Here is a 24,646-nt window from a genome sequence, read left to right as displayed (position 1 = left end):
AATACACATGCAGTTCCTCTCCAATAAACTTTAGCCCCAGGGGGATAGACCCATCATTATAAGATGCTATATAGACAGCTCTAAACAGTTAATTGTGTTCAATCATTTCTGATTCAGTCAAATGAGCATTTAGTATATATAAGTATATATATATTTATTTATATATATATATATATGTGTGTGTGTGTGTGTGTGTGTGTGTGTGTGTATATATATATATATTGATATATATAGATGTATATAGATAGATAGATATATATAGATATACATATGTATAGATATATAGATATGTATAAGTCACAAACAAATGAATCCAGATCTCACAATATTCGCCATTTTCATAATATAAACAGGCCCCACAAGATGGTATCCCCAGCACTTAAAGAACAAGTAAGGCTCAGATAATCCCAAATATTGGGTTTTATTCCATAACCAACTCAGAAGGCTGTATAATCTGGCTGTAACAAACTCTGCAATAGTCCAAAATAATAGTCTGGCTGAATCAAACTCAGGAATAATCCAAAGTAATGGTCTGACAGTAACAAATTCTACAATTGAAAGTAGTGGTCTGGCAGTAACAAACTACAATCCAAAGTAATGGTCTGGCAGTTATAAACTCTACTATACAAAAGTAATGGTCTGGTAGTAACAAACTCTACAATCCAAAGTGGTGGTCTGGCTGTAACAAACCAGTTTTGCCACTGGTATCATCAGTGCAAAAGCTGAGCTGCAGAGTTTGTTATATAAATATATATATATATATATATATATATATATATATATACACACACACACACACACACACACACACACACACACACACACACACACACACACACACACACACACACACACACACACATATATATATATATGTATATATATATATATATATATATATATATATATATATACTAAATGCTCATTTGCCTGAGTCACAAATGATGGAAAACAATTAACTGTTTATAGCAGTATTTATTTTGATGCACCTGTTTGGTTGTGCACCTATTGCTGGTGTTGGAATATATCTACAGTGGATACAAAAAGTGAACATACCACTGTTAAAATGCCAGGTTTTTGTGATATAAAAAAATGAGAACACAATAAATCATTTCAAAACTTTTCCCACCTTTAATGTGACCTATAACCTGCACAATTCAATTGAAAAACAAATCTTATAGAGGAAAAATACAAAAAAATAAAAAACCTACAATAAGCTGGTTACATAAGTGTGCACACCCTCAAACTAATGCTTTGTTGAAGCACCTTTTGATTTAATTACAGCATTCAGTCTTCTTGGGTACACACCTGGTGTCAATTAAAGAGACTCTGATTAACCCCAAATAAAGTTCAGCTGTCCTAGTAGGATTTTCTTGATATTTACTCAGTTACCTGCTGCAGCAAAAGCCATGGTTCACAGAGAGCTTACAAAGCATCAAAGGGATCTCATTGTTGAAAGGTATTAGTCAGGAGAAAAGTACAAAAAAATTTCCACAGCATTGGATATACCATGCAACACAGTGAAGACAGTCATCAAAAAGTGGAGAAAATATTGCTTTTCTTCAGCTGGAAATGGGACTTTAATCAAGGTGGAGGGAATTATGAACAGTTCCAAATACCAGACACTTTTGGCCCAAAACCTTCAGGCATCTGCTGAAAAGCTGAAGATGAAGAGGAATTTCACCTTTCAGCATGACAATGACCCCAAGCATACATTCATATCAACAAAAGAAGGGCTTCACTAGAAGAAAATTAATGTTTTGGAATGGCCCAGCCAAAGCCCTGATCTAAATCCAATAGAAAATCTGTGGGGTGACCTGAAGAAGGCTGTGCACAAGAGATGCCCTCACAATCTGACAGATTTGGAGTGCTTTTACAAGGAAGAGTGGGCAAATATTGCCAAGTCAAGATGTGCCATGCTGATAGATTCCTGCTCAAGAAGATTGAATGCTATAATTAAATCAAAAAGTGCTTCAACAAAGTATTTGTTTAAGGGTGTGAACATTTATGCAACCAGCTTATTGTACGTTTTTTTATTTTTTATATTTTTCCCCCTGACAAATTTGTTTTGTTTTTCAATTGAATTGTACAGGTTATAGGTCACATTAAATGTGGGAAAAGGTTTGAAATGATTTATTGTGTTCTCGTTTTTTTTTATATCACAAAAACCTGGCATTTTAACAGGGGTGTGTACACCTTTTATATCTACTGTATCTCTCTCTCTCTCTCTCTCTCTCTCTCTATATATATATATATATATATATATATATATATATATATATTTATATATGGGTCTAGGACTATTCACTGAAAGCACATTTCACTGAAAGTCAAATGACTGTGCTCAATTCACTGAAAACACAATTCACTGATACACATTTCACTGAAAGTTGTATGTGGCCTTTTCTCCACTGTAGTGCGACCCTGGAGTTAGTATATATAGTAAGGGGGGGGGCACCGCCCTCCATATTGTGGGGTGTGGGGGGTGTAGCACATACACATTAATGAAATCTTGGAATTGTTGCATGTATTTATTAGCAGTACTGCAGGACTGATGAAATTTATGAAGTGCTGTACATATTTATTAGCAGTGCCACAGGTGGTCTACTTTATAAATGAGTAGTTTGTTTTTCAAGAAGGCCTGTAAGCACATTTTACAAGGGAACTGTTTTATACACCCCAGGGCCAACAAGAATTACTTTTTGAATATGTATGCTGACTGTAACACACAAAATGTTGTCTATATTGCGAACTGTCAACAGTGTACTGCATATTATCTAGGAAAAACAAATTGCATACTTAAAGATAGAATTTTTAAGCATCTATCGGATATAAGGTTAAGAAAAGAACACAATGCACTTGTACAAGCATATAGAATTTCATAGTGATTATGTATTTGTCTTTATGGTTATATGTGTTGTAAATAGAAGTCAAATAATGGGTGACTTGTATAATGAAACTGAATATAAAGAGATGCAATGGATTCTTAGACTGGGAGCTGACAAAGCCCCAGGATTAAATGATGTTGCCCTTTAAAACCAGCTCTAGCAAAAAAGAGGGTAAACTATTGATTTTCATTGGCTGTGTTGTACTATATTAGATACTATGTTTCTAACTAGTGTTTTATCATCTCGTGAAGGGATTTACCCGAATGCGCTTATGATACTGATTTTATTGTTTTAATAAAGTGAAGTTGCTTCATAGACAGCGTGGTAGTACTTGTCTTACTTTGGGATTTACTATTTGGATATTTTTTGGCAGTACTTTCAGTGGAGAAGTCCTTTACTTTTTGTTCTTTATATCTGAAGTACTGGCACCTGAATGAAAACTTGCTATTACATTGTCTTGACCAGACTAGTGAAAAGAGAATCAGTGTGCCTGACTATAGAGTCGCCATCACTAAAACATTACAGTTTTCAGAGTAGTCTGGTGTACTGGATTTTAGAATTTAAGTTTTGGTTAAAGTTTGTTGAAAGTGGAAAGGAGAAAGTATTTAAATAGCCAAGAGGGAATGAGTTTGCAAAATAATTTTTGTGTACTTAATTACAATAACCAATGAAAGAGGAGAGGGATGGAGTTTTGCGGTGAAATTACCATAAGTGGCAGACAGCAAAAGAAATCCTGAGTTTAAGAGCACAGAAAGGATTAAGAACAAGAAAGGAGCAGGGTGGGATGTTTTTCTAGCCACTTAGCTCTCTTGTTGGATAGCCTAAGGCTAGCGCAAACTGAAGATGATAGTCTAACTAAAAAGCTTGTGGGTTTTAGATAACATTAGCGATTAACTGCAGCACTGCCCCTGCCCGGAAGTGTGTGCAACTCAGCCTGGTTCTCAGTTTCTCCACCAAAATGATAAACAGGATTTAATTCCAAAAGTCCAACCACTTAAAAGGTGAAAACAGTGCAGTTATTTACTGGACACCATCAATAAGGGCTTGTGGCATCGGTCTGCGAAATGCAGCCCCCTCAGCAAAAAAAAGAAAAAAGTACTTTTTTGTTTATTATTTTTTTTTTACTGTCTCAGACAGTTCAGTTGACTATTCCGACTCCGCGACTCGTCTTTCAAGTTCCTGCCTCGGCGAGTACGTGCATGCGCACTTTGACCACCTCGGGTTGCGGCAGTTTTAAATAAAGACTTTTTTTTCCTCCTTGTTTCTGCTGCAGCCCGGAAAGCAAATTAAGGCATCAGTGTGATGCCCAGCAGTCTATGCAGTTTGGAACCGCATAGAATTGGAAGGGGTTCGGACTGCGATGTCCGCAGGCACGTACATGACGTGCTTGTGCTAAATGCTGCTGATTGGTTGTCGCTCTCTTCCCGGGTTTTATGTGCTGGGAAAAGAGTGAAAATCAAACAGTTGCAGTCAGTTTGGGTTGTGGACCGATTCGAATCTGTTCGTGAGTCACAGTCTGACACAGTAAAGTGAAGGATTTGGATTTTTATTTATTTTTTTTTGGCGGCCTAATATATTTTGTCAGCTAATATCTGTGCTGGGTGCTAGCAGCTAATGAAGAAGTTAGAACTAGAGTACAGAGACTCGAGTTTTCTTCTTGGTGGTATGTGTTGTAGTATTTTTTATTGTCCCAGAAGGGAAGGTGCATTTAGTCCCTCTTAAGATCTTGATCTGATGCTTTGCATGGAAGCTGCTGTCAGGATTCTTCTACCACTTTGTGAATGACATGCAAGTTTGCAGTAAGGTGCGTACTTTGGTAAGATGGGAGGAGATCAGTACAAACAAGTAAAGTGGAGACTACAGGAGGGTGTGGCAACTTAAATTTGCTTAATTGAGAAAGCAAGAAAATGAAGACTAACTACACAAGGCATAGAAGTATGTGAGAAATGTACAACAACTAGTGAATGTTAATGATGAGTGTAAATGCAAAGGAAAGGCACTAGTGTAGTTATTGCTAATGATTAAAAGGCATCTGTGAGGTGCAGCAAAGCAAGGTCAAAGTGTAGGAGTTTTTACTTTAATGGTCAAAGAGGTTTTATATGTAGAAAATATACTCTGTTGTTGCTCCCCAAATCATGGAGAAAGGTTTGCTTTGTTTCATTCAGGGTGAACCAGCAAATACAGTCCTTTCTGTTGCTTTATGAATGCATAGGTAAACATGGACCTTAATTATTTCAATTTTGATAAGGTCTTACACAGGAATAACTAGTCTTGACTTTTTATCTCACTCACTGTCTCCCTTTTCCGTTGCTCTGTAATGGTCTTTAGCCTGTTCAGCCATATAATTAGTACTATAAAACAGGCTCCATTAAACCAGCTTTCTTGGTGCCAGCATCCCAGTCTCACAGTTGACTGCATTGCCCTTACTCTGTTTATCAAAACCCAACCAAAGTGACTTAGAGCATCAGCTCCAAATCCGAACAGGACCCAGTCACTGGATATGAAGGTGGATTAGGAACATATCACAGTCTATTGGATGTCTTATTTGTTTATTTCCAAATCCACATAGATTTAGTAATGAGGTTAACCATACATATTAATATAAGCCTTCAAAACCAAGCACTAGGCCCTTGTCAGTGCAACGAAAGATCTTCAAGCAGAACCACAGCATAACAGTATATAAATGTATATGTAATGGTATTGTGCAAAGGAACAGGCACTCATCTGATGGAGGTTTTTATGGTCATCCTTACCTGATAGGAGAAAATTCACATAATAGTTTTATGAGAATTATGTGTATTGTGCCATAGAGAAGCTAGGTTCCTTTAGCATGCTTTGTCACACCATTGTCAAATGCAAACATGCTGCCTTCATAAAAGGTTGTCAAGACTGTTGGAGGCTGTTTGTTAAATGGGCCCAAAACACACGACTTTACTTTTTGTTCAAGGTGACAGAACAAATGAAACTCAAACAAAGTAATATGTCAATCCTAATTGAAAGAAAACGCTATTAGTATTGATGTGTGCATACTTACGTGAAAGTGCTTTTCACCGAAGAAGCACTATCATGTAGGTATGCCTGTTGCCGAGGCTGTACTACAGTGCGGGTAAGGGAAAATTCCCTTTTCACCACTGTAGTGCAGTCTCAGAGGGAGAATATTAAAGTAGGGGGTGTGGGGGGCACCCCTGTTAAAATGTTAATGCAGTATTTTTTTTTTTTTTTTTTGTAACCTGCTTTAATGAAAGTGCTTTTTCGATAAAAGCACTTTTGTTAAAGTGTGTTTGGTTGTTATGGATTCGGATGTTTGCTTATTCGAGCAAATGTCCTAGCTCCATTTTTGGTATATGCTTACTGAGAAGAGATAAAATGTGCCATTGTTGTTGGTGTTCTGCTTTGGTTGTTTGCAAAATTAAACTTAGGACAAGTCAGATAAGATGTTATAGGTTCATAGGTAAGTAGTAGGTTAGCTGCACTTGTGAGCCATTTTAAGCCTAACCAATTACCCTTTTGGTATCTGAATGAATTAATTTGTTGTTAGACTGGCCTTATTCATCCCATGGTTGATAATTACATATCACCCCTCATGAGAATAATTGGGTCGTGCCATAAATAATTTTTGGTGAACCATGCAAGGGATAAAACATTTAGGATCGGCTTCTGCCCATTAGTAGTACAGGAAGCAGTTCTGAGGTAAATCGTTTGTTCTCATCCCACAGATCCAAGTTGGTAGGGATGATCTTTGATGGGCATATATGAAGAGTCTTTTCCAGAGCAGTGGTTTTCCTCTGTGAGATAAACCTGTGCCTTCAAACTGTTCTATTAATACTGCAGAAAAGGTTTAGTTCATTAGACTATTTCAGTAGCAATACTTTAATGACCATCAGGTAAGCTTGGCTGAGATTGTAAGATGCAAGTAAGCTTTAATAAGCATACTGTTAAAGTATTGCCAACATTGAAAGCCTTTCTGTTGTTGCCATGTAGAGAATACTTAACTAGATAATGTATAAGCCTTGGGTATTGAAATGCATATGACCATATTTGTAATAAAGGACAGGCTCATTACACTTGGAGACTTCCAGTCATCTCTGCAGGCTTTAGCCGTAAACTAAACATAATGCTAGTCGTGTGGTCCATAACCTGTACAGTAATCCTTTTAAGCAATGTATCTTGAGCTTACTTCTTGTTTGCTTTTCATTTTTTACTTTGATCATGTTTTCCCCATGAAACAAGTAGATTGTTGTCAGGCAGCAGGTCTTTTCTTGGATAAGGAACATGTTTACAAGTGGGGGCATCAGAGATTTCTACTTTCAGCATGTTACTTGGTACTTTAATAAAGCTGAATATAAATTATAATTAGAACTGCAGTGCAAGAAGTGGTTTGAGAGAGTGCTGCTTGTTTTTCTTGTACTTGATTTTGACTGGCATTCCATTAATGTATTTAAAAAGTAATTTATTTTTTCATGCCTCACAACCTTTTTGTTTCCATCTAGATATTAAGTAAGCTGTCATGCAGCCAATGCATTGAAATATTTTTATTCTTCTACACTTCATTTTGTCTTGATTGGACTCTCATAATGATGGTTTGGCACCCACGGCAGTGTATTTAGTTAGTTTTTGTGGTTTTGAGCATAGCTCCTCCACTTTCTAGTTGGCCGCACCCCTTCCCATTGACCCCTTCCATTCAGCTGTCTCCTGCAGCCACCCTTTGATTTGAAGTCACCAGCCGCAACTGCCATTCATACATACTGTAGATACAGAAACAACAAAAGCACTGATATAAAGTGGTGTAATGATTTAAAACAAGTAAAACAGATGCAAGCTATTAAAGTAATTTTTCATTGTTTTCAAATCTTATCTTTGCACTACAACATATGGTACAAAAACTGCTGAACAGAACCTTTACCCATTATGGAACATTTTCTTGTGTTTCAACAAGAAAAGCAATTTAAAAAAATATGATTTATGTATACTGAAGTCACTGAGGAAAAAAGTAACCTTTGTTGTATGGGGGGAGGAAAAAGGTTTGCTGCATCCATAGTCTTTAATGGATGCACCATTATGCAAAGGGTTACCTTAAGGTGGCGTAACAGTAGTAAATACTAAATGTATTTGGGTCATGGTTTAGTAAAAGTTTACAAAGCTTTTTGTTGAAAAACAGCCCAAATACATAGAAAAGTGGAAAAATGCATCGCTGCACTTGACTCATCTGATGCTACATTGCGTATCATAACATTGGAAAATCAGTTTAAGTTAAAATGGAAACCAAGAAGAAAATGAGTTAAAACAGATACAGAATGTAAAAAGTGACTTAAAACAGATAAAAAGAAATGAGACGTTTCATCCACTTAGCTCTTTGTTCAGTTTCAGCCACTTAACCTGTCATTGGATAGCCTGAGTCCAGCACAAGCAGAAGTTGAAGGCCTAAATAAAAAGTTTTTGGGCCTCAGACAACAATTACAGTTAACTGTAACCCTCTCAGTCTCATAGCTCAACAGGTAGCATGCTTGTCTTTGATGCTAGAAGGTCAGAAGGCTGAGGTTTCTGTTACTACACCTGGTAGTTGGATTAATTTTCCAAAATGGACACCACAGTGCAGCGTAGGATGATGTTGCACTCCTGAGTATGCTGTTCTTCAGATGAGACATTAAACTGAGGCCCCATCTGCCTGAGCTGGTGATAGCTCTGATTGATATAAAAGAACATATAGCACTTAACAAAAAGAGATTGGGAACTTCCCTGATGTCCTGGTCAAATTTTTCCTAGTGAGTATAAACACCACCTCCGGTCTCCCCTGAAAAGAGGCCATTTGCCTAGTAGGACTAACTCAACCAACAAAGTGTAAATTAAATAAATGTTCCTTATTTCCATATCTGCCTCAGACTCATCTATTATATTGTCTACACACATGGTCTTTTAAGACACTGCCATTCGTCTTTAGTTCCACCTGTTTTGCTCTTATTCCTGAGGGGATGTGCTAAGTATTTTCTTGAACTCCTGTTTTTGTTCCTCCAGTTAACAGTCTTCAGCCTAGTATCTCTTGACCTTAGAGCCTTCACTGGCCACTGTTTGCAGCTGATTCTGGCCACCAGTAGCTTATTCTGTCGAATACTGTTTCACTGGTGATGACTGAAATCTTTAACTTTAACCCAGTACCCTTTGCTTACTAGAAGGAAGTCTACTTGAATTACGAGCTAACCACCCTTGCATGTGATGTTGTGACTATCTGTCTTGGTGAACAGTGTGTTGGCAACTATTAAGCCATTTGTCAGACAGAAGCCTCCTTCATTATTCCTATTGCCTCATCCATTTGGACCCAGGCAGTTCTCATATTGTGTTGTGTGTGTCCCATTATGAGCGTTCAGGATTCAGGTCCCCCATTATCACTTCGCTCCTCATTATCTAGAGATCTTGCAGTTGCTGCATGAATGCATTCTTTTAGTCACCATCACATCCATGATGTGGAGCATAGGCTGAAATTATAAAGCTTGTCCAGTGTGTTTTCTGGAGCATGGTTGCCATGACACCATCACTGATTCTGATGATATCCAAGAAAACCTTTCACGAACAATTCCTATACCATTTCTAGTGTGCCCTTCCCTGAGTAGTAGACTCTGGTTCCCAGTCCTGTTTACTTTTCAGCATTACCTACCATCTCTTGGTTATACAGCACGTTCAGTCTCCTCCTTAGTCCTTAGTAGCATGCTAGCCACTTCCAAGCAGCACCCTGTTAGTAATACTATATCCCCTGTAGCAATCCTTGGTTCATTTCTTGGAGGTCGATTGGTTTTGGTCAACAGAGCTATCCCAAGTAACCCAGGCTGGGTAAGTGGATATGGGCAAGCCATTGACCTAGTGCTGCTAGGCTTCATAGCACACACATGTACTCTGGCCATTTGGGAAACATATACCTCTTCAATTGATACACTGTTACATAACTCTTGTCTTTCAGCTTTAGGGGTCACCACAGCAGAGCTCCAGTCCGCTAATGATTGGTAATGGATTTTTACGGTGCCAAGTTGCCAGCCCGACACCCAACCTTCAAAGAAGACACACCTACCTGCATGTCTTTAAGCATCACACAACCGCAGAGAGGACATGCAGACTCCACACAGAAGATGTTCCAGCCGAGAATCAAACGGGAGAGCCTCTTGCTATGAGGCGAAATACACATCACCCTTTTTGGTAGCATTATATTCAACATGTCACCTAGGGCAGATTTTTGCACCATTGACAGGCTAGCCTTAATACAGCATGCAGTCTATGGACTACAGTCTCATATCTAGAGGATGCATATACTCCACAGTTAATGCCTAATTACATGACTCTGCCCCACTGGCCATGACCTATAGTCTGTGCTGCCCATGGCTGCTTCCATTTTGGTGTGCACATTGCTGGCATACCACTCAAGGTCAGCTGAGATGACTGAGTTTGAATCCAGCATGCTTCCATCCTTAAAGTGGAAATACCCAGAGTCACAGAAACACATCACAGAAACAGTGATGTGAAGTCAGATTTGAACCCTCGATCTTGTGTATGTGAAATGAAGACTTAATCATTATGCCACTATGTACAGAGTAGATCACAGCTGGCATTGTTGAAGTCTAGAAGTGTTCTGTTCAAACAAGAAGTACTTTCATTATCCAACATTCTTTGTAAACATTTCCTCTGCGCAGAGGTAGGAGCTCTTCTGAGTGTATTTGTTTTAGTTCCTGCTCAGCTAGAAAGGCATGCTCCAAAGAACCACAAGCAAACAGAAAGCATATACCCTTTGCTATAGTTATTACAATGTATGCCTTAGCTTACAATTCATGCATAAAAGAAATCATTAGGAACATAATTTCAGCTTTAAAATATTTAAAGACAGCTTTACAAGCTGAGCTGTAAGGCTTTCATTTCTCAGAATATTGCATTCAATTTTGTTTAGAGGAGATTGTGGGTCATATTACATGTATGCCTTGTGCAGTTGCATGCCTCAGTAACCTTTGTGGATTAATTCTGAAAATCAAACTAACGTGTGTGTGTGTGTGTGTGTGTGTGTGTGTGTGTGTGTGTGTGTGTGTGTGTGTGTGTGTGTGTATGTGTATGTATTTGTATGTTTACTTATATTGAATACAAGTGATGCATTTTTTCTGTAACATTTCCCAACATGCAAACTTCAGAGATTTTTTTGTTATACAGCAGAACATGTTACCCTCTGAATGGTCAGTATGTGTTAAAGGATATTTATACACATCCTGAAAGATATGGCTTTTTCCTTCCATAGTTGAATGAAACCCAATCTGTTGAATAAATCCAAAAAAGAACTAAACTAAAAAGAAAGAAAACATCACCATATATATTGGTCAGTAAGATGCTCTGTACTGTTCACATCATTAGAGTTGACCTCATAAGTTTGATATTAATTGCTGAATGTGTATTGTTTAATGCAGAATTCCGTAAATAATGATTCTGCAGGACTATTTGGTAATTACACTTTCATTTTAATCTGTGTTGTTAGTAATACAGTACACCATTGTGTTTTTCAGGCATATTCCCTGTGGAGGTGCAAGTGCCGTTGAAATTCTAGGTGCTTTTTTAATTGCATAGCAGCATTATTCATCTGTCAGTTGTGCTGAGTTTCGTTACGTTTTTAATTCAGTATGAAGTGGCACAGGAGGAAAACTTGTTAGCAGATAATATGAAAACACCTATTTGCCAGAAATTAAATGAGTATGTGTTGAAAACACATCTGTTCTTAATGGAGAAAATAAGTGGTTATTTAAACCTTGCCGTAGTAGCAACAGTTTCTGTAGCACTGTATTCAGGGAGAACATAATAGCAGTCTTCTGGTCCCGTTGCATTATGAACTTGACAGTCTGATTGTCAAAACAGTAGAAATAAGTGACTGTTTTTACTAATTATAGGTAATACTGAATCCAACCCCCAACAGCGGCAAGTCTCCAGAGCTGCATAAAATGATCGTCCCAAAAAACAGCCAAGATTCTGATCTGAAAATCAAGCTAGCAGTGAGAATGGATAAACCTCCAAATATGAAGCATTGTGGGTAAGTTTGATGGAAATGCCGACTATTCTAATGAAAAAGCAACTGCAACATCTGAGAAGGATTTCTTGAAAATGTGTTTATTCCATTGCTTTCTAGTGCTGTTCACAATATCATTTTATGCCAAACTGAATACATGTACATAAGTTTGACTTGCTATAGTTCCAAACTTTATAAACATTTAAAAGAATCTTTCTCCACATAAAATGCAATACATTTATTATTTTCTAGTATATAGTTATGCTAGTGTGTGAACTAGTAAAATTAATCATTCTGCATAAAACTACTTTTTGTACTGTTTGTGTGAAAACGAACTGTTTTTTTTTTTTTTGTAAATGTGTACATAATGGGCAAGATTCATAATGTGCCTTCTGTGATGCATAACTAGGAAAATGTTTGGTTGTATTTCTGAGCCACCTTCTGCCTCCTGAATATGTGTTGTCGAAACTACCCATATCATTGTTTACAACTTTGTGAATCACATCAGTGGCGAAATAAATGCACTGCTTGTTTACTATTGATTTGCATCCTTTGTAAACACTGCACTGAAAGTGCAGAATAGATGCACATGACAAATATCTGTTGTGTGGTATAACTAGCTGCTGTAAATGTATTTATTTAATTAATTAATTCATTCATTCATTCATTCATTCATTTACTTTTGTTGACTGGGTTAGTCCAATTTGGCTAGTAACCTGTCTTCAGGGGGAGACCCACTCCCAAGGTGGTATTTATACTATAGTGGACATTTGGCCACGGCATCGGAGAACTTCCCTTACTCTTTTTGATAGGTGCCGTGAGATCTTTTACATCCAGTTGAGCTTCTTCCAACTCAAGCAGATGCGACCTTGCTTTAATGTCTCATCTGAAAGATGGCGCACTCAAAGGTGCAGCACCGCCTTATGTTGCACTACAGTGTCAGCAGTCGATCTCATGGTGTGGGAATAGAACCCATAGCTCTCTGCACCAAAGGCAAGAGTGCTACTGTTCTGCCACTGTTAAATACAAATAATGACTTTCATAGCTCTTGCATTCAGGAATGTTAATGGTGTAAATTGTCAGGGATTTTTGTGCTACAGATAGTGTTAGTATGACATTTGTTATCCACGCTAGCAAATCCACACTGCTGACAACGGATGGTGAGAGGATAGCAGTAGCTTATCCAGGATTTCACTTTGCAGCACCAGTATACTCCTGTGGCAGTATTTGAGGCAGATGTAAATGTATATTTTTGAAAAACTGCTGATGTCTGCTGGAACGAAGCTTACAAAAATCTGTGATATCGCATGTACTGTATCAAAGACAAAATTACAAGAATGTTAGAATGGACATGTTGATGTTCTTGGAGATGAAAAGTCGGGTACCAAGACCTTTGTTTAGGACTACATGACAAGGGCTTCGGAAGCTCTGCATCTAGCACCTGCATATGAAGGGGTGTGTCTGTTGAAATTCCAGGGATTTTATTTGTAATCTTCACAATAGCACAACTACAAGTGCAGATGATGGAGAACATGTACTGTGTCTAAATCTGCTATACCTCAGGATTTCCCCCCTTCTCTGAAGTACAGCAATTTTATAATTAGTAAATATACATAAGCAGCAATGTGGGGAGAACAGGGGTGGGGGGATAAAACCCTTCTTCAAAAAGCTTTAGTTCTGACTGCCTCCTTTCAAATCCATTGTTTTCTGTATGAATCATGGTTTATATTTGGTACACTTATTTTGGGCTTCTCTCTTGTGACAAGGATCTGTATGAAGGATGGCTCATGGGCAGGCTTGGAGTAGGATATAATCTGCAGGCCACATCATGGGACAGTGTTGCTATTAAGAGGTGAGATATCTATATATATATATATATATATATATATATATATATATATATATATATATATATATATATATATATACATCTCCAAAATGAGGAACACTAGCCCTCATAATAAATGAGGAACACTAGCCCTCATAATGTGGAACAAATGTGCAAAATGTGGGACACATACTAATGGCTTACTAACAACTTCAACTAGGAAGGTCATGGGATGGTTAAAATATTCTGGTTTTAATTATAAAGATCTTTTAATGAAAGAATATGATTCATTTCTATTTACCATGGATTTCATTTAAAAAAAATTCCTAACACTGAATGTGTGACATAGCCTTTCAATGTAGAACTTCGAGGAACATGAACTTTTTAAGATCCCAAATGAGGTACGTTCCTCGTAATGAGGTACACTTGAGAGGTATGTATATGCTGTGTGTGTGACTGAGAGCTTTCCACTCTTTTAGCACTGACAGGAATGCATAATGGAGGCATTTGCTATGACAACACAGTAGTATAATAATTCAAAAAACAACCTTTCAGAATACTCAGACATGATTGGTCAGACATCAGGAACTTTGGCCTGTAATCTTGAAGCCCATGACATTTTAGAGAGGTCTAACTGCTTTATAAAATCTGTCAAAATTGCTGCCAGATGCTGTAATTTAACTACAAATGCCATGGTTTGGTTCCTCTTTCCACCACTGTCACCCAGCTGTTTGAAGATAAAAAAAGCTTTACAAAGTACAGATTGTAAAATACGCAGTAAGGAAAGGGGCTACTTTTTCTAAAAAGACAAAACTAAATTTAGCAGAAACAATAAATACATTTTCTGAGCATAGTAATTCCCTTTAGAATTATAGAGAAGTAACAAATCTTACATGTATGAGAAAGCTTGCTACCACTGTGGGCATTCTGTAGTTGGTCTTTAATGCCTTCTCTGTCCAGCATTGTTTCTTGCTCACTGAGCATTATTTGGCATAGTCTATGTTGGATCTATGCTGTGTAACTGCAACCTGTACTGGTTTACTATCAAATGGGCAATCAGACTTTGTTCCATTTACGTTAATCCAAACATCCAATTCAATAGTATCAAAAGAATGAAAAAACAAATGTTGAAATGCACAACAGCAAATGCACTACAGCATTTGTTGTGAATTTCAACAGTTTAATGCAGATCGCACTATAGTGGGGATCGGGAAATGTACCCTTTCCCTCACTGTAGTGCAATCTCAGAGTTTTTATATATAAGTAACAGGTGGTGTGAGGGGTGCAGGGGGGCTTGCCCCCTTGCAAAAACATTGTTTACTGTGTTGCACAGTAGTGGCACTTGCGGAAGTGTGGAGAATGAATTGTGTCAAATTTGACATTTTCTACTTCCACTTTCAATTTTTGTGTCAGTTGATGGGTTTTTTTGGTTATCCGGTTCATTGAAATGATAACTTGCACGAAATGCAAGCGGCGAAATAATAGTGAACTACCAGTACTTTGTGATTGAAGATACTCTTTTGATCTTACAGACAATACTGTGGTGAAGCAAATGCAATTGTTTTCAGAGGGGAAATGTGATAGATTGACTGGGCTGTGTCAGGCCTAGCCACTCAGCAGTGTGATCCATGTCTCTATTTGATTGTCACTGTTAAAGTGACACCCTTACCCCATGTGTAAAAATGGGAAAAAATATCTGTGGATGGATGGATGGATAGAAATGTGACAGATTGAATAAAGTTCTCAACTGGTTTTCATTAAATGTGTCTGTTTGTGAAAACAGTGACCAGTACCCCCAACACCAGTACCCCCAACAGAACGTCAGAGAGGAAAGAGGAGTAGGCAGAAAGATCCAACCAAAGCAGGAGCAAGGAAGACCGTTCCCCTCTCTGTCCAACAGCAGCGGTCAATTCCTTCACCGCCTCCATTAGTTAAAGGATCAGGCAGAAAGATATTTCTTAAAAAGGAACAGGAAGCACTTATTTTTCTTTCTACACAGGTAAACAATTATTTTAAGTAAGCAGAAAGACTTTTGTTTCAGTTCTTTGCCTTTTTGTTACTTTGCAGATAGTACTAAAGGAAGGTAGTGGTCCCTTGTTTTAATAAATTAGGGGTTGGTTACACTGCAGTTACCCAGTGTACTCATTTAAGGTAAGTCACTGATACTGCAGGACTTTGTGGATTTTATGGTAGGCAATTTGTGATGTTAAATTAGGAATAAAGGTCTAGATTATTGTATTTTCTCCATGATCCTGCCCTATAGAAGTTTAATTGTAAAGTCAGTGGGGTCATCCACTAGCACCTGGTTGGAGGCCTCTCAAACCAGCCCTTCTAGCTTAGATTTTCCTAATATAATTACCTGTCCTCCTTTCCTATTTACCCTCATATATCTTATTCCTGCCGAGGGACTAGAACTGTCTGTGAAGGTCACGTTTACATTGCTAAATTCCTTCTGATATATCTTTTGTGGTTTCATTATTCTGTTTACCTACAATTTCTATGGAATGTAATGACTACATGTGAAATGACTGTAAATGACTCCAAATTCCTTATGTCTTTTTTTTTTTTTTTTGCATTTGTTGCAGATATATTGTCTAACTTTCTAATACAGGTGTTTATCTGATATCTTGAAAACACATCAACCTTTGTTGATAGTTGCACCTGTGATGGTTTGGCATGCTTTCTAGTTTTACTTGGACAGGTGCCACTACCTGAGAATACTGAGAATTTTAACTAGCACAAGCCACCTTTGTTGAATGGGGTTAAAGCCCACTATAGAAGTCTATTTGAAATATAGTACTGGCCATGTATCTAGTAGCAGAAAAGCACATAATTCTAATTCTAATATTCTACTTTAAATTTCATAAAAACATCGCATCTCTAGCAAACATCACTTCTGTTGCATCTAGTCTGAGTTAACAAAATGTTGTAGCATCTCCTTACATTTGAGCCCCATTTGATAGGAATAATTGTAAATCTATAAATCTGGCAGTCCTTCCACAAATGGTAAGCAAGCAATGTGACTTTGATGAACTGCCTTGTGATATAGAACCTGTCAGACCTTAAAATGTTGCTACAGGTTGCCCTCTGTTGATATCCCCTTTGACCCTTGTTAATGCAATGACACTACGCTATCTGGGAAAGTGGTACAACAGGAATAAGAGGAAGGGTACAGCAGAAATGGTCTGCAGAGTACACTGCAAAGACACATGCACCTTGTGCTCTACTCATCTTAACCTTACTTATTACTTCCTAGCTATTTTTATGCTTTGATGTAGTGGATTAGGGCATGCATTACTCTCATGGAGCAACCAGTGCAAAGGTGCCAGTGCTGTGTTATCTGTGAAAGCATAACTACTGTGCCTGCAACATGAAATTAGTGCAGCCTGCTCACCAAACAATTGATATATTAGGAGAGCTGAGGACTCACATAGGATCATAGGAAGTTACTAGACTATTGACCCCAAGGCCTCTACAAAGCCTAGTCATGTTATACCCTTGTTCCCTTATGGACAAAGATGTATAGTCTATGTTTGCACATGAAACTAAGACCAGCACCAGCTGCCCCGACTAAGCGGGGCATAGTTGAAACCTCCTGTGTAAGCTTATGGTTTCCCATCCAGTTGTCCAGGTTACACTTAAATAGGGTGCTTGAGGAGCCCTGTTTTACATTTATTGGGAGTTTGTTCCAGAGGACTCACAACTTCTGGAGACATATCTGTCTCTCCAGCATGTCCTGTTAATATTGCAGGTTAGGTTAACATCTCTAGGGTGAGTAAATCTTGTCCCTTTGGATTTGTGGATGTGCAGCAGCTTCATCAAGGCGGAGTCTGTTGGCCAGGCACAAGTCGCTTCTAAACGGTCTGTATGATACTGAGTAAAGTGACAGGGCCTTCAGTCTGTCTGTTTAGGACATGTGTTGTAGGCCCTGAATTTTCTTGGTGAGAAACCTCTGAGGTCCCTCCAGTTGCTGCGGATGTCTGGAGAGGTACATACAGAAAGGAGTATTGTACTCTATTATTGGTATGATGAGAGCTGAGTACAGGGGAGTTATAACCTCCGTAGCTTTGGATACTATACCTTTGCTTCTAAGGTGTGCAATGTAGAAGGCCTTCACCTGATGATCAAAATTAAGTATGCTATCAACTTGCATTCTAAGTATGTCACCACTGGGTTTGAACTTAGGAAGATCTTATTAATGTTGTAATTAGCAGGGGTTTCCCCTTTGAATTTTTTTGGGTTTAAGTCCATGGCTTTGACACCAATCATTTGTCTGTGTAAGCCCATTTTGTAGTATGTTGACATCTTTGGGGGATTTGATAATTGCACCCAGTTTGCAGTAATAAGCAAACCTGGTAAGCCATAGGCCATCTATTTTCATCTGTACTTCTGAAAAATAGGTATCAAACAGTAGAGGGCCTAGCACAGATCCCTGTGGAACACCACTGGTAACAGGTCTGCTAGTAGAGTTGGCATCCCCAATTTTGACTGTATGTGTTCTGTTTATGAGCCAGTTGACAACCCATCTAGTGACATAAGGGTCAGTCCCTATCTGGGTGAGTTTCTCAATGATGCCTGAGTGAGGGATTATGTCAAATGTCTTGGCTTGGTTGAGATAGGCAGTGCAAACTAGTTTCCCTTCATCCAGAGCTTTGGTGACATTATCAAAGAAGTCCACCAAGTTTAGCAGGAAAGATCTGCCCTTAGCAAAGCCAAACTGGGTCAGGTCAAGAGTTTGAAGGTCACCTATATTCTTGTTGATAAGATCCATGATGATTCTCTCCATGGCCTTGCAGATAAGGCTAGCTAGAGCTATGGATCTGTATTTCCTGGGGTCAGTTGAAGGACTCCCTTTGTGCAAGGGGATTACAAATGCCATTTTTCCCTCAGCTGGGACAAAGCCAGTGACTCACCATTTACTTTTCACATGATATAATTTGCTGCTCTTTGACTTTGAGCTTGCATGCAAACCACTTACTATTTCAAGGCTGCAGGGAATTTGTTGTTAAACCATAGATGAAATGTACTTACTCTGTTTTTTTTTTTTTATGTGTTCTGAACTTGTTTTTGGTGTTGGTCTTGCCCAAACCAAGTAATGAAACATTTCTGAACTTAGCACTGTGTCTGTTGATTGTAAAGCTACTCACATTATTGTAATGTTGTCTCTGAAAACTATTTACAATGGATTTCAGTACTGAATAACATGTTTTATGCTACTGGGATACCATCGGTGTCGTACTGTAGTACTGAAGTCTTGGTTTGCCTAAAGCATTTGCAGTTTTCTTATTGATGAGTATTTGGATTCTGTGCTGTAGTTCCCGAATAAAGTATATCAGTTTCAGCCTGGACTGTAGTAGTTGTTAAACATTCTTGTAAGGGTTTTCTGTTCTAGTAATCTGGACAGTTCTTGAGGATGCCTGGAGTCTTCCTGTTCTTGAGTGCAAAAATATCATCGGTGACAATATTGTTCAGGTGCCTTCAATGTTTTTGTATGTGAATCTGTTAGTATTTCTGTATTTGATCATTTGGGCAGGAGAGTTGTCTATCTATACTAAGATTTTGTTGGCCCAAGACAGAATGGGGTTAATAAAATAATTAAGCAAAACGTGAAGGGGAGTGGCCAAGAAGGCAAGCAGATAGCAGTGTAAGATTTTTGCTCTGTTTCCCTTAAAAATATTTGATAGGATTTATCTCTCAACTTCATCAAAAAATATTCATAGAGGAAAAATATCATAAAGAAAACCATCTGGGACTTTTTGAATAAAATATATATATATATATATATTTAAAACCTTTCCTGTCAAAATGCAAATCATAAAAACTACTAAGAAAAATGAGCCATTCTAAAGCAGCATCACAAGAAACTTCCGTGAAGAAGTAACTTCATTGCTTCCTTAATAATATACAGGACTTATCTATGAAAATGGACAAGCTTGATTCAAATATAGATGCAGTTAAAGAAGATTGTAAAAAAAAACATTTAATTAATTAAGTTGTTAAACAACAAAAAATTCAAATATCTGGTATAGAAGAATCATTTTTTTAACCTCTTGGTTACCAAAGATGTTAAACCTTCCTGAAGCCCTGTCTTTTGGCATAGGGAGGGTTCACAGATTTTTATCTACAATAATTTCAAAAAAGAAACCTTCTAGTCCAAGAATTATAAAGGTTAGATTTACCTCTAGTCAAGATAAAGACTTGATTTTAAAAACTGCTTGGTCTGTTTCATCTATAAAAATAGGGGATACTGCTATTAGATTTGACAATGATTACTCTTCTTTGGTATTTTCAAAAAGGAAAGCGTGTATTCCCCTTTTAAAAGACTTACAGTTTTGGAATAAAAACTCATCTGATCTACACAGCAAAATTAAGGTTGTTTTTAAGGATGGTAAGAAAACTTTTGAATCCTTGGAAGATGCAGTTCCTTTTGTTCAAAAGAATGATCAACATAACACTATAGAAGAAATGGATTTGAGTTCATATTTAAAATGACAAACTACAAGAAGTGATTGTACAGTAAAAGAGAAGAATAAAAAACTTAGAGACAAATATTGTATTTGCTGTTTATATTTACTGTTTGCCATCAAGCATAACTTTGAACTATCTTCAGGAAGAGATTAAAGGTCAGGAAATCTGATGCATTTTCTCAATCTTCAAGTTTTCAGTTTCAAAGAGCATTGTACCTTTCATCATTGGAATATAATTATTCAAGGAAGATAATCATCATTAACTCTCAGTTTTAGACTGAGGTCAATTATGGTATTTTTCTAATAGATGATCATTCCGGTTTTAAAAACGTACACTAATGCATCTCCTTTCTGTACAGTTCTATTGGTCTTGCATGCTATTATATTCTTTTGGAAATATATCCACATAATTGTTTTATGTATGAGATAATAAGATTGCTATTACTATATTTATCAATTTATCTTTTGTTAGTAATTGTTTTGAATTAATCCTTTATTAATGCTCACTTATTTATATATGGCATTTAGGTTGTATGATAGTAATATATAGCAGTAGCGAAAAATGATAGATTAGAGTAGACAGTTATATTAATTCAGAACAAAGCAGGTAGTTTAAATGAGATTTCTCATCAAACTAGGAACAATTGGTTCCATGTTGGGTTCAAAATTTGTGGTTAGGTTTGTTTTGGATAAGTCACTTCTGGTTTTTAAGTCCATATTGAATTGCATAAATGAAGTTTTTACAATTATTAAGAGAATGTCTGATCTTTTTAGAAATACATGTTTAAATTGTATAAGGATATTACAGAATGATCATAATAACTTTAATTTAGTAGTCTTAATTTTAACATGACTCAATTGAAATGCATTTCATTGAACATAAATGGTTTAAATAACTCTAAAAGAGGAAGTTTAATTAAATATCAAAATATGCAAAAAGCTTATATATTTTTACAAGAAACTTGTTTAACCTAAGATTATCTTGTTAGATTGGAATCTGATGAATGTGCAGTAATTTCAATTTCACATTTTAGAGCAAAAAGAAGATGCACTGCTATTCTTTAGAAAAATAATGCTATAATGCATGTTGTTAAAGGAACATATTCAGACAAAAATAGAATGCTGAATATTGTGGTTATTGAATTACAGAAACAAATATGTATACTTTAGCAAATGTATATTGGATACCAGTAATTGAAGCTAATTACTGAAGAAAACATTTGTATATGATTACATCATATATGAAAGAAAGTTTGATTTTGGCTGGAGACTTTCATTGTTTATTGAAAAGTGAATATTCTACTTCTTAGAGAGAGTTTAGATGTTCAGCTCTGACTACAACCTTAACATGTTTCATTGATACCTTATATCTAAAATATATTGATGACTTTATAACTACAAATTCATTGATTTATACTCATTCATACATATTTGGCAAACAAACTAAAATAGATAAAGTACTTTTTTCCAATGAATTAGTTACTAAAATTGAAACCGTTATAATGTCATATCCATTATCAGTCAATAATGCTACAACATTTATTAGAAATCTTAAAACAAATTAATTCTTCACAATAGTATTCCAGCATATATAACAAAGTTGAAATAATTCAAAGAATGCTTTTTAAAGTAGATATAACAGTTTTTATTTTTTAATAATAATAAAGAAGTTTCTGATATTTTAAGGGTCACTAAACATACATTTATGGTAAATATATAGTTGGTATGTAAGTAAAAGAAGGGAATGGTTAATAGAAGTTTTGTATTTGCAAATTGAAACTGATAAACTTAAGATACTTATACAAGATGGAAATAAGGATTTAGGATCTAAGCTTATTGATTTAATCTTAAAATATGCAGACATTTTAAATCATAAATTCTCAATCTAGAGAAATGTAAATGACAATCATATTCTTTGAACCTAATAAGATTATATAAATTAGCTATCAGATTTAAGAAATTGAATAAAGCTAGTCATATTTACATTATTTTAAATGAGAAGAAAAAAGGGATACAGACCTTGCAATGTTTTAGAACTTATTTTGAAAATGTAAATACATTGGATAATACAAGGGAACAAGGAAATAATATCAAATAATTTCTAAGTAAAAATATTCATAAAATACTAAATTTAGAGCAAAAATAAAAAATAGAAAAGCCTACAGCTTTAACTCATTTTAAAGAACAAATTAAAAAAAATAAAAACAAATAAATAAAGCAGTGATTGAATTATTCCTAAAATTTATAAATTGTTCCCAACTGAATCATTAACTGTTTTATTAAAGGTTTATATAGAAGTTAAAATTAATGCCAGTATCTACCCCACTTAGAAAAATGCCTTAGTACCACCTATCCTAAAACAAGTAAATTTACACTTAAATAAAAAAAAAATAAAAAAAAGTATTTCACCCTTATGAAAAGAACTGAGCTGAACTGGTGTTGAGCACTTTCATTCTTTATTAATGTCAAGAACGTCTTCAGAAAAACTTCAATGAGTGAGTACATAGTGTGTGGACCACTAAATATACTAAAGCAGTCAGTAAAAACAGGGAATAAATTCAATGATTAAGTAAAATATTAAAGCAAATATTTTTTTCTGCAACCCATGGTTAAAGCAATAAAATTATAGTAAAACTGGTTAGTGCTAGCAAACAAAGCATGGTGAAATTTAACATGACCATGTTACTAGGATCAAAAATGAAGTGCTATTAAGGAGTTACCTGAGGCTACATGGTGCATTTTAATGTTTACAGTATTATTCAAACCTGTGATTGTCAGCAGCTAGAGAAAATTGCCATACAAGTTCAGATAGTATTGTTTAAGAAACTGGTGGCAACAAAACTCAGTAAACAAAAATCTGTAGTAATTCCTTGTCAATTATCTGGCTGGTGAAAACAAAGTGGAGGCAAAACAGTGTTAGTCCAGAGGTTAAAATACAATAATGGAAAGGTAACCCTTACATAGTATTGAATTAAAAAGACATTAAGAATCAGTGTGTATAAATTCATATGTTAAAAGATGATGTACCTGATCTGTTGGGGAACATTACTTGTGTTAAAAGCAATAATTCTGAAAACGGAAATGGAAAAGAAACTTTTGAATGCTAAAAAGATGCACTTAAACTTCTGGTGTATCAGGAACAAATCACCATAGTGAAATGCAGACTCTAAGCTCAACTGGAATGCTGTGATTATAAAATAATGCTTGCTGGATCTTATGGTAAAGGCAAAAACCTGTCATGAAATCATTAATAACTAATGAATGAGCCAAGGTGAAATACAGATCAAGTCAGAAGACTTTTCATTCAAACCAGGGTAATATTGCTCTCCAAGGAAAACCTGCCATTTAAGTTCTCATACCTCAAGTAAAGTGTCAGGATCACCCAAAAAAAGTATCTACCTATTCAGTTACAGGACAACTACATTTTTGGAAATGGCGGCAAAACAAACTGTGTTTACCAATAGCATTTTAAGTCCTTGTTATGAATCACCACATTATGTTCCTTAATGTTGCTTGACAGTTTCCTTCTAGTTTTTCCAGTGTAGAAGCTATCTCATGTACCACAAACACCTGCATAAACAACATTGGTGCTGTGACAGTTAACAAATCTATGGAAAGTAATCTTGACATTATAGTGTTTAAAATAAAACTCAGATCATATGTATATGAAATCACATGCAACACATGATCCACATGAGAATGTGCTTGGTTTATTTAAGTTCTCCAAATGTTTACATTAAAATGAGCATTGGAATGCTCAAAAGACACATGTAAGCTCTAATGAAAAATACTTTGCAAGTCTTATTGAATAATTATTAAAATGCAGAACTAATTTAAATAAAAAGGGTGCATATCAGTTATTTACAAATTCATAAAGCCATATATGTCAAGTATCAGACAACTATTAGGACCTTTATTGTCAAAATAATAATAAAGATAATAATGAGTAATAATAATAATGATAATAATGAGTAATAATGATAATGATGATTAATAATGATAATAATGATGATATGATGATGATAGTGATAATGATTAATAATGATAATAATGATAATGATGATTAATAATGATGATATGATGGTGATAATAATAATAATGATAATGATTAATGATGATAATGATTAATAATAATGATAAATAATGATAATAATGATAATGATTAATAATGATAATGCTAATAATGATTAATAATGATAATGGTAATGATTAATAATAATGATGATAATGATAATAATGATAGTGATGATGATAATGATTAATAATGATAATGATTAATAATGATGATGATAATGATTAATAATAATAATAGTAATAATAATAATAATAATGATAATATTTCAGATTCTGATACAAAACACTATTTTAAAGTCACCTGGAAGTACTTCAACATCTTTAACCTGGAAGATATTTTCCTGGAAGTTGGAGTTATATACAAGAAGCA

At 35.9% G+C, this 24,646-nt stretch overlaps 1 protein-coding gene across 1 annotated transcript in view; it reads left to right on the top strand.

Annotated features, from left to right (window-relative positions):
* CADPS2 (calcium dependent secretion activator 2) overlaps positions 1 to 24,646 on the top strand; it is a 5,163,308-nt gene that overhangs the window by 2,255,298 nt on the left and 2,883,364 nt on the right. Inside the window, exon 8 of the mRNA XM_044088753.1 lies at positions 11,792 to 11,931. Coding sequence (XP_043944688.1) covers positions 11,792 to 11,931 — 140 coding nt within the window. The remainder of the gene's footprint in view (positions 1 to 11,791; positions 11,932 to 24,646) is intronic.

Source organism: Protopterus annectens, chromosome 11.part0 (assembly GCF_019279795.1).
Source record: "Protopterus annectens isolate FY-2018-M chromosome 11.part0, PAN1.0, whole genome shotgun sequence".
In the NCBI taxonomy this organism is placed as follows: domain Eukaryota; kingdom Metazoa; phylum Chordata; order Ceratodontiformes; family Protopteridae; genus Protopterus; species Protopterus annectens.
This window is presented reverse-complemented; position numbering and strand designations above follow the sequence as displayed.